The sequence below is a fragment of the Galleria mellonella genome, unplaced genomic scaffold, assembly GCF_026898425.1.
Source record: "Galleria mellonella isolate WM207_F2 unplaced genomic scaffold, CSIRO_AGI_GalMel_v1 utg109, whole genome shotgun sequence".
Classification (NCBI taxonomy): Eukaryota; Metazoa; Arthropoda; class Insecta; order Lepidoptera; family Pyralidae; genus Galleria; species Galleria mellonella.
The window spans coordinates 886,701-900,765 of NW_026441972.1; the positions used below are offsets into that span (position 1 = coordinate 886,701).

At 33.6% G+C, this 14,065-nt stretch overlaps 1 protein-coding gene across 1 annotated transcript in view; it reads left to right on the forward strand.

The window, feature by feature from the left end:
* LOC113511178 (agrin) overlaps positions 1-14,065 on the forward strand; it is an 80,761-nt gene that overhangs the window by 62,016 nt on the left and 4,680 nt on the right. The window contains exons 3-8 of the mRNA XM_026894791.3: positions 8,559-8,699; positions 9,755-9,902; positions 10,534-10,695; positions 11,888-12,031; positions 12,919-13,083; positions 13,725-13,886. Coding sequence (XP_026750592.1) covers positions 8,559-8,699; positions 9,755-9,902; positions 10,534-10,695; positions 11,888-12,031; positions 12,919-13,083; positions 13,725-13,886 — 922 coding nt within the window. The remainder of the gene's footprint in view (positions 1-8,558; positions 8,700-9,754; positions 9,903-10,533; positions 10,696-11,887; positions 12,032-12,918; positions 13,084-13,724; positions 13,887-14,065) is intronic.

Genomic DNA, 14,065 nt, shown 5'->3' on the forward strand with positions numbered 1-14,065 from the left:
AGCCGCTGAAATTTATTTATTTGTCACAGATAATATTATTATTAATTATTTCAGCCGTTAACAGTGGCGTAATAATAGGGTGGCAGGGCTGGCAAAATGCCACGGGCCCCCGACCCAAAAGGGCCCCGGCTCAAGAGGCCGCGAGCTCAGATTTATTTTTTACATTGTACCTGAGTATTTTATTTTTACTGATAGGGCTCCATCAGTGTGGGAATTTGCCACAGGCCCCAAATGGTATAGTTACGCCACTGGCCGTTAACTGTCCACTGCTGAACATAAGCCTTCCCCATAAGGGGAGTTTGCCAGTAATTGCCACGCTTGGCAGGCGGATTGGCAACCGCAATCAAGCCTTTAGAGATGTTGTAGAGAGACGCTGACTTCTTCGTCTTTGTGACCTTATTTATGAAAAGCAGCGCATCTACCAATGCTCCACAGAAGTAAAAAAAATATTTTTTTATACAACTTACAATAGCAAACAAGCTGACGGCTCACCTGATTGAAAGTGGTAACCGTTGCCTATAGACATGAGCAATACCATGGACATAACAGAGTATACTGTTTCGTCCATGACACCCCCCATGCGTTGCCATTTCTGAGGACTCAGGTGTTATTCCTCTGTACCCTGTAAATTCATGCCATATCCCACCTTTCAAACCAAAACAAAGCCATGCAAACACAACTGCTTCACGACTGATATAATAATCACAACAGTTTCCATGGGGAAAATTAAAGGTTGACCTTATAGGGTATATTTGTTTATTTATTTATTCTTTATTGATAACATACAATACACAAAAAAAATGTCTGGTACAAAAGGCGGACTTAATACTACATTCATACAGCATTCTCATTCATACTTAATACAGCATATTCTCCCAGTTAACTTTTGGCAAAACAAAAAATTAATTATGCGGTGAAAAAATTGAAAATTGTTGTATATAAAGAATAACACATACATATCGATATACATACAAATCACGACACGAACAATGGGGAACTACTATTGCTAGCAATGGGGCAATTATACCCCATTACTAACAATCCTTTTCACCTCCCTGTACATATCAGCTACTTTGTAGACTTAGTAACTATGAAAGTGTAACTATTTTCATATCTTTTTTTGAACTTTCAGCTTGATATATTTACACCTAGGCTAACAATGTTACAGGCAGATAAATGGGCGAGAGTTATGAGCGTGTTGTGGACGATACAGACTAACGGCGCTAGGGTTGTCACTTGCAAATTTAAATAAAAAATTAACAGTATTATTTTATCATTTTATACCTTTATTTTATTTTTATGTTGTCTGACTACATATAAACCCCAATAAAATATTAATATAATTAAATGAACACTATCTATGATTCTTAATTATATTTCCAATAAATAAATCTTTATAATATTGTAACATTTCTATTATTTTTTTCATCTTATTATTGTATACTAATACAAAAAATGGGAGTAGAAGGGATTATAAGTATTAGGCATGTTAGTCCCTGTTGCTAGGTATGAATGAAAAAGTAGGCCAGTTAGCCCATCATGATGAATACATCTGGAACTTAATGCATCTTGTAGTTCACGTTATTAATAAATACGGGCTCCCCTCGATTTAAAGGGTGAAATATAGCAATACAATTACAGGGTACAGATGTATAACACTTTAGTCTTCAAAAATGGCGATATATGGAGGATATCATAGGTGACACAATATACTTAGTTATATGATCATGGGCGGCGATAGTCCCCATCAGGTGAGCTGCATGCTCGGTTGCATCCTGTATTTTAAATATAATGTCCATGATACTATTTATGTCTATAGGCGATGTTTATTACTTACTAACAGGACGACCGTCAGCTTGTTTGCTATTCTAAGTGACATAAAAAAAATATGAAACTTATTTTAGAAATAAACAAGCTGCCAACCCTATTAAATCGACATGCAGCGCACAGGCAGTGGGCGGCGGCATGCACCGAGCCTTCTAAATTCAAATAGCTTATTCGAATGCGCCGCACGCGCCGGGTTAAGGACCCGCGGTATTGTCCGCGAATGTAATTTACCTCACTTGGCCATTTTGCTAGCATTATACACTATTTAAGTGGACACTGTACTTTTATAGAAAAATAGGGCGCCATAAAATGTTCATTTTAAAGTTTTAAAAACCAGTTGCGCTCGAATAGTCGTTTGCGGCGTATTTTCAACCGATTTAAAAAAGAAGTAGCTGTTCAATTCGGACATATTTTTTATATTTGTTATCTCTTTTTTACATGTGAAATATGTGTCATGCAGAACCATACATGTTGAGGGAGGCGTGTGGGTACTATTGGACTTTTACCGGCTAAAATCCGCGCCATAGTGTTGGGGGTAATAAATAATACGATCTTATTTGTTACCTAACTTAATCTAAATCGATTTGACCTTTTTTTTATAAGCAGTATCATAGACATAACAGAGTATACTGTTTCGCCCATGATACTTCCCCATTCGTTGCCATTCCTAAGGGCTCAGGTGTTACTTCTCTGTACCCTGTAAATTCACCCAAAGGTACCCAAGCAATCGACTTCTGTACAAAGTCTCCCTCTGATAAATATTTTATTCTGGTACATATTTTACACTTTATTACCACCATTTATAAAATAATAAATACAGTTAATTTTAATGAGAAATACTGTTAAAAATCATGTCTAATGACAGGTCAAGCTATTATTTAAAGTAAACTTGCACTTAAGTTACAATGTACGGGATTGAATACAATTATAGCTTGCGGTTTCCCGTGGTTGCGCACGAGTGAATCCCGTTACCGTTCACGTAGGAATTTTGGAAAACCCTTAGTTATCCTTACTACTATTTATTTATATTTTATATTTTATTTGTTTAATTTACGAACACGTTTTATAATTTAGATTAAAAAAAAAGGTATATTTAATTTAGTTCAATTTTTTCATAGTTTTTACGTCATCTGTTGTCTAGTAGAGGCAACATTAGTTGTCAATAGAGGATTTGTCATTTGGCGGGAATTTTTTTAAACTCTCTATCCATTACTATGGAAATTTCGCAGTATATTAAACTAAATACTTTTAGTTTAATATATTGCGAAAATGCATTTCGTTTCTACGTGAAAATCTATCTAACACAAAACCCACAAACACATAGATAAAAATGACAAAAGCATTATTAATTTTTTTTAAATTATGTTACAATTATTAATTGATCATATTATAACATACAATTCATACAAGCAAAGCTACTGGTTACAACTACAATAATTCTTACTAATATTATATGAAACTGAGTTGTTATTTCTTGATATCTCAAGCAATAGCCATGAAATTTGGTACCCTTTGTATTTGGTACCCTTTGTATTTGGTACCCTTAGTATTTGGTACCCTCAGTATATGGTACCCTTTGTATTTGGTACCCTTTGTTTTGGCTGCCTTTTATCGCAGTCAATCAATAAGTTGATCACGTGGACAAAATCACCAGTGATTTGGATCAGTGTCAATACAAGTGCCTATTAGAGGTAAATGGAGATTAATTATTGGCCATAATAATCTAATAATAAATACACATAAAAGTTATTTCGATGACCCTAAGAAAAAATGCCATTCTTTGAAGGGATATTTACTTAATGGCTACCGTTTCGCGGCGCCGTTTTAATGCTCATAATTAGGGTATCGTTACAGAAACCAATTTATGTTTTACGAGTAGGTAATTGCTTAGAATAAAGGGTTGTACTCTTTGATACGACTAAGGGAGATTATTTTAAAGGAATTTTATTTAATAAAAGAATAAAAGGTTTCTAATTGGAAACACATTAGGACAAATAGAGCAAACGCTATAAGATGGAATCAAATATTCAGCGTAAAGGAATAGGGCAATGCATTGTGGTTTTGTGTATGTTTGTTTGTTAGTTTGTTTTTTTTGTGATGAATATGAATAAATAAATAATAATAAATACTTATATAATAAATGGAAGGAATATATTTCAGTTAATATTCTTATAATAATGAAACAAAGAAATATCTTTGTTTGGACGCGCTAATCTCTGATACTACCAGTCGGTATTTTAAAATTATTTTTGCATTTGATAACTTATTTTTTGAGAAAGATGTCGACAATTTAATAACAAGATACAACTATGAGCAAAGCCGCAGAATGGAGTTAGTTATTAATAATTAACTGTTTAGTTTTCTTGCATATTTTTCTCGACAAATAATTTTCGAAACTACAATAGAGTTAGAAAAAAAACGACGTAAGAGCTTTTGTATAAATTCTATTGTATAATTGTTAAAATAAATAAATAAATATAAACCTACTTCAAAAAAGTGTAATTTTTTATTTATTAAAACAATACACAAATTGTTCTTAATTGGAAATGATTGAGAATTCAATTAAGTTGTAATAACGGGAAAAAAGGATAAAATAAAATAAATAAATAGAAAGAAAATAATAGGAAAATTCGCTCTCTTGCTCTAATTTCACCTTACATTTACAAAATAGAGGAAAATAACAAAAATATAGGAGACAAAAAAAAATTGTACGTTTGAAATATTTTTCCATTACGGATTTGCCCCTACCACCATTATGTTAACCGTGTACTGTTCACTATTGAATATAGGCCTCTTTCAAAAATTGGGGGGATTTTGCCAGTAGTTGCCACGTTTGGCAGGCGGATTGACAATCACAGTTGGGCAACCCACGGGAAAGGAAGGGGCTAGCTTATTCTACACCGGAACCACATATACATATATGTAATTGTATGTATGTATATATGTATATATCGATAACATATAGGATATTTTTTACTTAATTCATGTGAACAAAGCCGCGAGTTTTAGCAAGTATATGGGTAAAAAAAATTTAATATTATCACTGTACTAACAGCCATGTACACACCCTTGCTTTCCAGCGATAACTACAGACAATTTGTTTGATTACGCATCATAAGAGCCCCTACGCCTTTATGGGAGCCTGGTACTTCGTTTTGATGAGACTTAAAATAATTAAACTTGAATAATAAAAAATGTCCTATAAAACCTGTATAGAAAGAGAGAGAGACAGAAATAGTTATTAATTACGCTTTACTTAATTACAAATAATTTATTTAAAAATTAATTTTTTTATACATAAATGAAAGAGAGGACAAAGCATTTATATGTACATTTTATTTTTAAAATAGGATTAATAACAGGCACGTACTGTAATGTTAAAATTTTAGTTTTTTTTTTCTAAATAGAAATATATTTGGATACTTTTTTTTTATACAACTTAGAATGGCAAACAAGCTGACGACCCACCTGATGGAAAGTGGTAACCGTCGCCTATAGACATGAGCAGTACCATGGATATAACAAAGTATACTGTTTCGCCCATGATACCCCCCATGCGTTGCCATTCCTGAGGACTCGGTGTTATTCCTCTGTACCCTGTAATTTCAACCCACCCTTCAAACCGAAACACAGTCATGCAAACACAACTGCTTCACGATAGAAACTCGAATGGGACAAATACTTACTCCTTCTGGTATACTGATAAAATAGTTTGTAAATTCACATACGTACACACATTTTGAACGTGTGTATGTTTGAACACGTGCGATTCAATACCGTATAATTTATATGTTAATTTCCTTTTGTATAAAAATATGTCAATGTCTAACTACACTGTTTTGGAACTCTGTCGTAAGAAACTTGAATTATATTATACATTTAGAGGGAGACTTTGTACAAAAGTCGATTGCTTGGGTACCTCTGTCCCACTCGTGTTTCAACCGTGAAGCAGTTGTGTTTGCATGACTGTGTTTCGGTTTGAAGGGTGGGATATGGCGTGAATTTACTGGGTACAGAGGAATAACATCTGAGTCCTCAGGAATGGCAACGCATGGGTGGTATGATGGGCGAAACAGTATACTCTGTTATGTCCATGGTACTGCTCATGTCTATAGGCGACGGTTACCACTTTCCATCAGGTGGGCCGTCAGCTTGTTTGCCATTCTAAGTTGTATAAAAAAAAAAAAACATTCTATTAATGATTAATGAATTTTTTTTTGTACTATTTTGTAAAATTAAATGAATCTATTTGCATTTAAATAGCGAAATAGATGCAATTAATAGTCATGTGGACTTTTTAGCTGTTATTTTGTCTTGTACTTGTACATAAGTAGACATAAATAAATTAATTTGTTAATTAATTTTGAATTAAAAAAAAAGAAATAAAAGCATCATCTTGGTCTATATAAAATTAATTTAAATTCATATAATGTTCAGAATAATTAAAACGATAAGTGGCTACTTCGTAGTAGAAATGGCATAAACCCCAAAGTATGAAAATTTACAGAACAATCAAGAAACGTGTGTTATAAATGTTTTGGCTGATAACTTTTTTTGGTTATAGACTTATAATTTTGTGAAATTGTTAAAAATGTTCGTATTTAAATAAACTTTAAAGTTAATGGAAATCAAGTTCGACTAAAATTTACATTTTAACTGCGAACCTTCTTTCTTAAATTGGTAATTTTTTAAATTTCACATATTTGCATAAAATACCAGCAGAATTGAACACATACAAATAAAAACACACACACAAACACACACACACACACACACACACACAGAGAGAGAGAGAGAGAGAGAGAAAGAGAGAGAGAGAGGATCCTTATTAATCCTTATAGGGCCAATGATTACTAAAAGACGTACTCAAAATAAAATCAGATAAATCGAGATTCTCATTCTTTTGGAAAATTCATTAGAAAGCCCCGCTGTTACTAGTGAGGGCAATAGATGACAATTGGGACACAAAGGTCTTGGCACCCTAATGCCCTTGAAGTGTTGGTATTTGGGTCACATCCCTATTGAACGACGCTGCATAGTTGCAAGTGCATTCTCTAACCATCGTAAATACATTATGGGTGTTCGTACAATAGGCATTTACTTTTGTTGACTCGAGAATAAAATAAACAATAGGTTTACGTAAAATTGTAAAATAAATACAACATTGAAGCGACACTAATACTAATAGAACACTGAGCGATTGAACTAAACTTGTTTTTTTTTTCAATCGATTTAAAAATTCACAGAGTTTTTAATACGATAGGTTGTATATATTTATTTATTTATGTATACGAATTATGAATCAATCTTGAATATTTTTTTAATGAGAACGGTTTACTCTCGTGAATTACTCGTTTTATTCGTATAGTATTTAGTTGGGATTTAGGAAGTCTTTTTTTTTATACAACTTAGAATGGCAAACAAGCTGACGGCCCACCTGATGGAAAGTGGTAACCGTCACCTATAGACATGAGCAGTACCGTGAACATAACAGAGTATACTGTTTCGCCCATGATACCCCCTATGCGTTGCCATTCCTGAGGACTCAGGTGTTATTCCTCTGTACCTAGCAAATTCACGCCATATCCCACCCTTCAAACTGAAACACAGCCATGCAAACACAACTGCTTCACGGTTGAAATACGAATGAGACAGAGGTACCCAAGCAATCGACTCAAGCAAAGTTTGTTTTTTAATTCCTAATTGTAATTTATTTATTTTCATATTCCAGATATTTAAAACATCTGACGTATTCTTATTTGTACCTTTGCTTACAATATTATAAAGTACATACTAAAGCACTTGCCAACGGTATGTACGTACAGTTTTATTCCAGATTGTATGCGGCATTGTCTAGCATGTGCTGTGAGTTCGGAATCTCCGCTAATGGGTTTTCGTGGTCACTGTTACCGCTCGCGGCGAATCTTTCTAAACCGGCGAACTATTTATATAAATCCTATTAATGTAAAAGTTTGTGAAGATTATAGGTATTTTAAACATGCTTTTAAATAGATTTATCCATTTAAATCTATAATAATATATTAATATAAAATCGCTTGTGTGCATAGAATATGCATAGAGTGCATAGCTTCCTTTCCCGTATAAGTCGTAAGAGGCGAAAATTAATTAAATTTAATTAAAATTTAATTCAATATTCGTATTTAAATATTATTGTTGGACATCAGCATATTGTCCTACGATTGAATCATTTATTTGTTTATTTATATTTTTATAAATTTCTCTTGAAATAAGTCTTATCGCCCTGCAAAGTTATCATTCCATCTAGTGACAGGTCATCCTACACTTATAAGATATTTAAGTGTAGGATGTATTTAATACATTTACATTACATGCAGTAATTAAATACATATATAAGTTCACTCTTGTGCAACCTGCCCACTTTTATATGTTCTTCTTCAACCAAAGGTTGTCTGTAAGAGATTGCTTTATCGATAAGACCGCCCTTTGTACCTTTATTTATGTGTGTTTTTTTTTATCTGTACTTTATGCTATTGTATTTCACTTGAATTTTCTTAGACATTTGTTAGTTTTGTAATTTTTGGTCAATTATTATTGGTTATTTTGTTACTTCATACTTTTTCTGTTTTATTGTAAAGTTGTTTTATAATATTTTCTTCTTTATTCTATAACAATATGAAAGACAAGTGTAACAGACATGTATGTATGCTATAAAAATATGTTTAAATTAGTTTTTTTTTTTTTGCCCACAGCAACAACGTTGTGTGAAGGTGCCCGCGATGCTAGCTGCCCAAGAATTTGCGGGCCGTCCCTGCAAGGCGAGCCCGTCTGCGCCACTGACGGCTATATCTACCCTTCGCTTTGCGAGATGAGGAAAAAGACATGTGGAAAAGGTAATTTTCTCTTTTTAGTCTTGCAAGAGTTAACCACAAAGGTTTGCAAAGTGAACCGCATGAAAATTGACCTGATAGGGTATAAAAGGCAATGAGACTTGGGAAGGGGGGAAGGGATTGTTGGTAATGGAGATTAAGGGCCCTATTCCTAGCAATGTACCCAACCAGGTCTACTTCCCAGTGGACCTCCCTGGAAATCGTCATGCTGAATTCCATATGTATCATCTATTCATTAAAAAAATTACAATGGAACTATTAGACTTGATTACTAACAATCCCTCCCCCCACCCCTTCCTGAGTTCCATGCCTCCGTACGCTTCTACTGTCTTATCCCGTTCGAATCAAAGTTGTTCTTGCCGAGTTTTTGGCAAGTTGTGGTATTAACCGGTGTTTTAACGTAATCAAAAGCTTTTATATATTATGAAAGCAGCTTAAAAACTCTCGTCACTGAAAAGTAGATACTCGTAGATAGATATATATTTTATTTACATTATTTACAGCACAGAAATAACAACAGACATACATAGACATACACAAAAAATGACATGTACAAAAATAAAAGAAAATACTTAAAAGAAATAACATATTTTTTACCAGAGGGAGATTTTGTACAAAAGTCGATTGCTTAGGTACCTCTGTCCCATTCGTGTTTCTACCGTAAAGCAGTTGTGTTTGCATGGCTGTGTTTTGGTTTTAAGGGTGGGATATGGCGTGAATTTAAAGGGTACAGAGGAATAACACCTGAGTCCTCAGGAATGGCAACGCATTAGGGGTATTATGGGCGAAACAGTATACTCTGTTATGTCCATGGTATTGCTCATGTCTATAGGCGACGATTATCACTTTCCTTCAGGTGGGCCGTCAGTTTGTTTGCCATTCTAAGTTGTATAAAAAAAACCTTTCATGCGTGTGCCATAGCGATACAAAATGGCCACAACTCAGCTTATTGCTTTGCCCTCAAAAGAGCAAAACACTGATATTCTGTTGTGGCCAAAAGTGCTATCCTCACACGAGTACTAATACTGATAGTGTCAACGATTTATTATCTTTTCCAGGTGTAAGACTAGCTCCCGACCAGGGTTCCTGCTCCAGAGCCCAAGGATCGAAATGCGAACATAGGTGTACTTCAGAACGGGATCCTGTCTGTGGCACCAATGGACGAACCTATCTGAATAGATGCATGCTGCAAGTTGAGATTTGCAGGTATGAAGTGACTTGAACACATTCTCAATCGACTTCAAAAACAAGGAGGTTCTTAATTCGATCGAATTTTTTTACGTTTGTTACTTTATAACTCCGTCAGTTGATTACCGATATGGAAAATTCTTTTTTTTTTTATCTGAAAAGATATACTTAAGGTTGAGAAGATTGCTCTCAGCAATAAGACCGCCTTACTGTACCTATACAACTGTATCGTTACCATTATTTTCTTGCTTATTTCCTACATTGTACAAAGCAAATAAAGTATACTCATTCATTCATTCATTCATTCATATACTTACAGTAAAAAAATATATATATAAAATGCAATAAACCAACCAGATCAGTTGAATTGGTTGAAACTTATTATATGTATTAATTTTCGACAATTCCGTCTACTCATACCAAGCCGGGTTGGATCGCTAGTTTAAAATAAATCTTGACTATAATGATGTACGACTTACAAGAAACAGGACTAATTGCATTATAAGTGAATAACTCCTCTATTTACACAATCTTGATACTCGGTATAGACAACAATGTTACAACACAACAAATCTTAATACATGTTTTTAGTTCTGTTGTGCAACTTGTTCAGATTCTGTTGTGTATGTTTTATTGTACATAATTACAGAGTCGGCATTGGTCTATCACATTTGGGTGCTTGCAACAACATCAGCGCGCATCGAGAGAATTGTCCAGTGGATTGCTCACAGGCGCCTCTCGATGGGCCCATATGTGGCTCCGACGGCAACGTCTACAAAAGCACGTGTCAGATGAAGCTGTTGACTTGCGGGTAAGTTCTTGGTATTTTATGTTATCCTGGTACTATGGTTTATATGTTTTGAATTTCTGGACACATTTTTTTTTTCTTTTTTTATATTAATAATAGCGGCAAACGGCTTCATATGATAAGAAACTTGTAAGAGGATAAAGTTGTTAAGTTATGGTTTAGTTCTTTCTAGTTTATGTTATCCCAGTACTAAGGTATTTAAGATTTAAATTTTAAGACACATTTTTATTTTCTTTTTAATCGAAGAAAATATAATAAAATAAACTACAAAAAACTTCGCGATACTATGTATAGTCACAATAACCACTTTAAATGTTGTAAAAATGTCCAATACAAACGGCTCCATTAGATAAGAAACTGGTAAGAGCATCAAGTTATTGAATTACGGTTTTGTTCATTATTATTTATGTTATCCTGGTACTAAGATGTTTAAGCTTTGCATTTTTAGACATAACTTTTTCTTTCTTAAATAGGATTATCACCATACTAGGATTAATACCATATCTTTAAATAGTAATTCGCATACCTTAAAAATACCATAGGCTTAGTATAACGTACTACGTAAAATACTAATAGGATTAGGATCGTTATTATTGTTCTCAGAGAATTAATACTTTAGGAGCATAAAATGTGTAGGTATGGTATATTCTGGAGTTTCGAAAATATACAATCTTGTAAATTGGTGCAAAACTTTTTGCATAGATATGTTATGGAAATTTTTGTATTTTAATTGAAAGAGAGTTAGTTTCAGATATTCAGATAAAATATCTTTTTATTAATTGTCTATGTAACTTAGAATGGTAAACAAACTGATGGCCCACCTAATAGAAAGTGATGCCATGCCTATAAACATGGAAATAACAGAGTGTACTGTTTAGCCTATGACACCCCTCATCCGTCGCCATTCCTGAGAACTCTTTAGTCTTGTTATACCTATATATCTGTAATTTCTTTGCACTATCCCATATCCTTTCAAACCGAAATACAGCTATGCAATCACAACTTTTCCACGAAGAAACACGAATGGGATAGAGATACTCAAGTAAACCACTATTGTATAAAGTCTCCATCTGGAATATCTAATCCTATCTCTAAGATCATAGTCATCAGAAACTGCCAAGCAGTCACTGCCAGTAGTTTGCAAGCATAAGTTGATTTCTTAGCATAATAATAGTGTTACCAAATGATTTTTCAGACAAGGCGTCGTACGTACTAGTAAGAAACATTGCCAGACAACCCGTCACTGCCGCGAGTCGTGCTGGCGTGTGGCGAGGCCCACATGCGGTTCAGATGGGAAGCTGTACGCGAACGCATGCAGGATGAAGGCTACTAATTGCGGGTATGTGCATTTGTGTTTGTTGTGGTAAGATTAGAAACAGTATGTTGGGATATTAGGTATTTATGTTTTGTAAAAGATGGAAATGAAGGCAATCTTTTAGGTAAACCATGCCATGCAATGCTTTAACTAAAACGTAGCGATTACTTTTTCAGTGTCATTAATTTCACCTTAGCCCTTTATAACTTATAGATATTATATATAGATACTGTTCAAACATATGTCATATGATATATAAAAAAGTCATTCAAATTTTGACTGCACATTGATCAATGAGATCCTTTCTACATTTCAACCGCCTTCGAAATAAAGTAGGATCTCTATTCGGTTATATGTTTTTAAGTTTGTTACATCAAAACTCCATCAGTAGTAAACGGAATAATTTTTTTTTCATCTGATATGACTAGTTTTTACCCATGTATTTGTCTACGTGACCGTTGAACGGAATGAAATGCGTATATAAAGGCATACATTTCTCAATCTCAAATACAACGTGCATGCTATAATTTACGACTTACGATTAGACCATTGGAATGCCAAAAAACATATCTTCAAAGTTCATGTTTCTGTTTATATTTTGACTGTGACTATCTGTCATCTTTCCTTGGCTACCGTAAATATTAAAAGTAAATAATTATATTTAAAGTCATTAAAAAGTAATTCAATGATAACTAAATACAATTTCAAATAATTTTTATTCGTATAGACAAATTTTTTTGTAAATTTACTGCTGGGTTCGGAATATTGTTATCTGTTGAGAAGATCCCGCAAGGAACTTAACAGTTACTCTTTTAAATCTCTGTTAACATTATGTGTATTTATTTAAATGTACTATGTCTAAAATTACATGGTCAATATATTAGAATAATGTTGACTTTTTTGTAAAACAGAAAACACGTGTTTGAAGTGCCAATGGCGTTCTGCGTGTCTCAAGAGCGGACCTCTGGCGGTGAATCGTGTCCTACCGATTGTTCTGGACAGAAGGAGAAATTAGTTTGCGGATCAGATGAGAATATATATAGAAACGAATGCGAGATGAAAATGCTGAATTGTGGGTGCGTATTTTTATAATTAGATATGCGGTCAAACTAAACAAAAGAAACAAAAGAAAGAAGAAAAAATTAGAAACAATGAAGTATGTATAAAAAACAAATGTAAAGAATGAATGTTTGTGTTAATAAGTTGACTCTGACCTGACGTGACTCTGCTTAATTCTGCCATAAGTTGTTGTGTAGATTTATTTAGAAAAATATTCAAACTCTTAAAGTATTATTAGATAAAGTTATCATGGTTGATATTTCGGTTTGAAAGGTAGGATCTGGTAGTGAAATTATCGTATACGAAGACATAAAACCCCATAAAGTCTTTAAGAATATGTCTATAGGTTACTTTTCATCAGGTAGTCCACCTGTTAGTATTTGCAAGCTGTTTATTATTCCAAGATATAGAAAAAAATTTAACCCATAAAATATGATACAATTCTATTAGATTCAAAGTATTAAATCTCTTCATAATCCTCAGTTATTTACATTCATACATTTTGAACAACAAATCGTGATTGTTGCATCATCTTGTGGAAGGCTTTGAATTAGCTGGTATGGAATCACTGATACAATCTTCCTAATGAGTATTAATAAAACTTATGTCAGTAAATATATTAAAGTTAATAAAATAAACGTCGTTTACTTAATTTCAGTGTCAGCAGCAGAAAAATTGTGAAAAAGGTCGACATGGAGAAGTGCCGAGCCAAAATGAACAAATGCCTGAAGGTCAAGTGCCCCAGCGAACCTGACCCTGTTTGCGGCACTGATGCCAATGTTTACACAAACTCCTGCCATCTTAAAGTCGCCACTTGTCTGTAAGTTGAATAAGTAGATTTACCTCTGTAACGAAAAATAAAGTTATAATTGTGACATAAATTATATTTACTAGTAATCCACTGGCTCTTATTAATTGTCCATTAATGAAGCACTGAAGTTCTATAATTATACTACTAACGCCATCTGTTGGTATACTATATGAGTCAGATATGTTTAA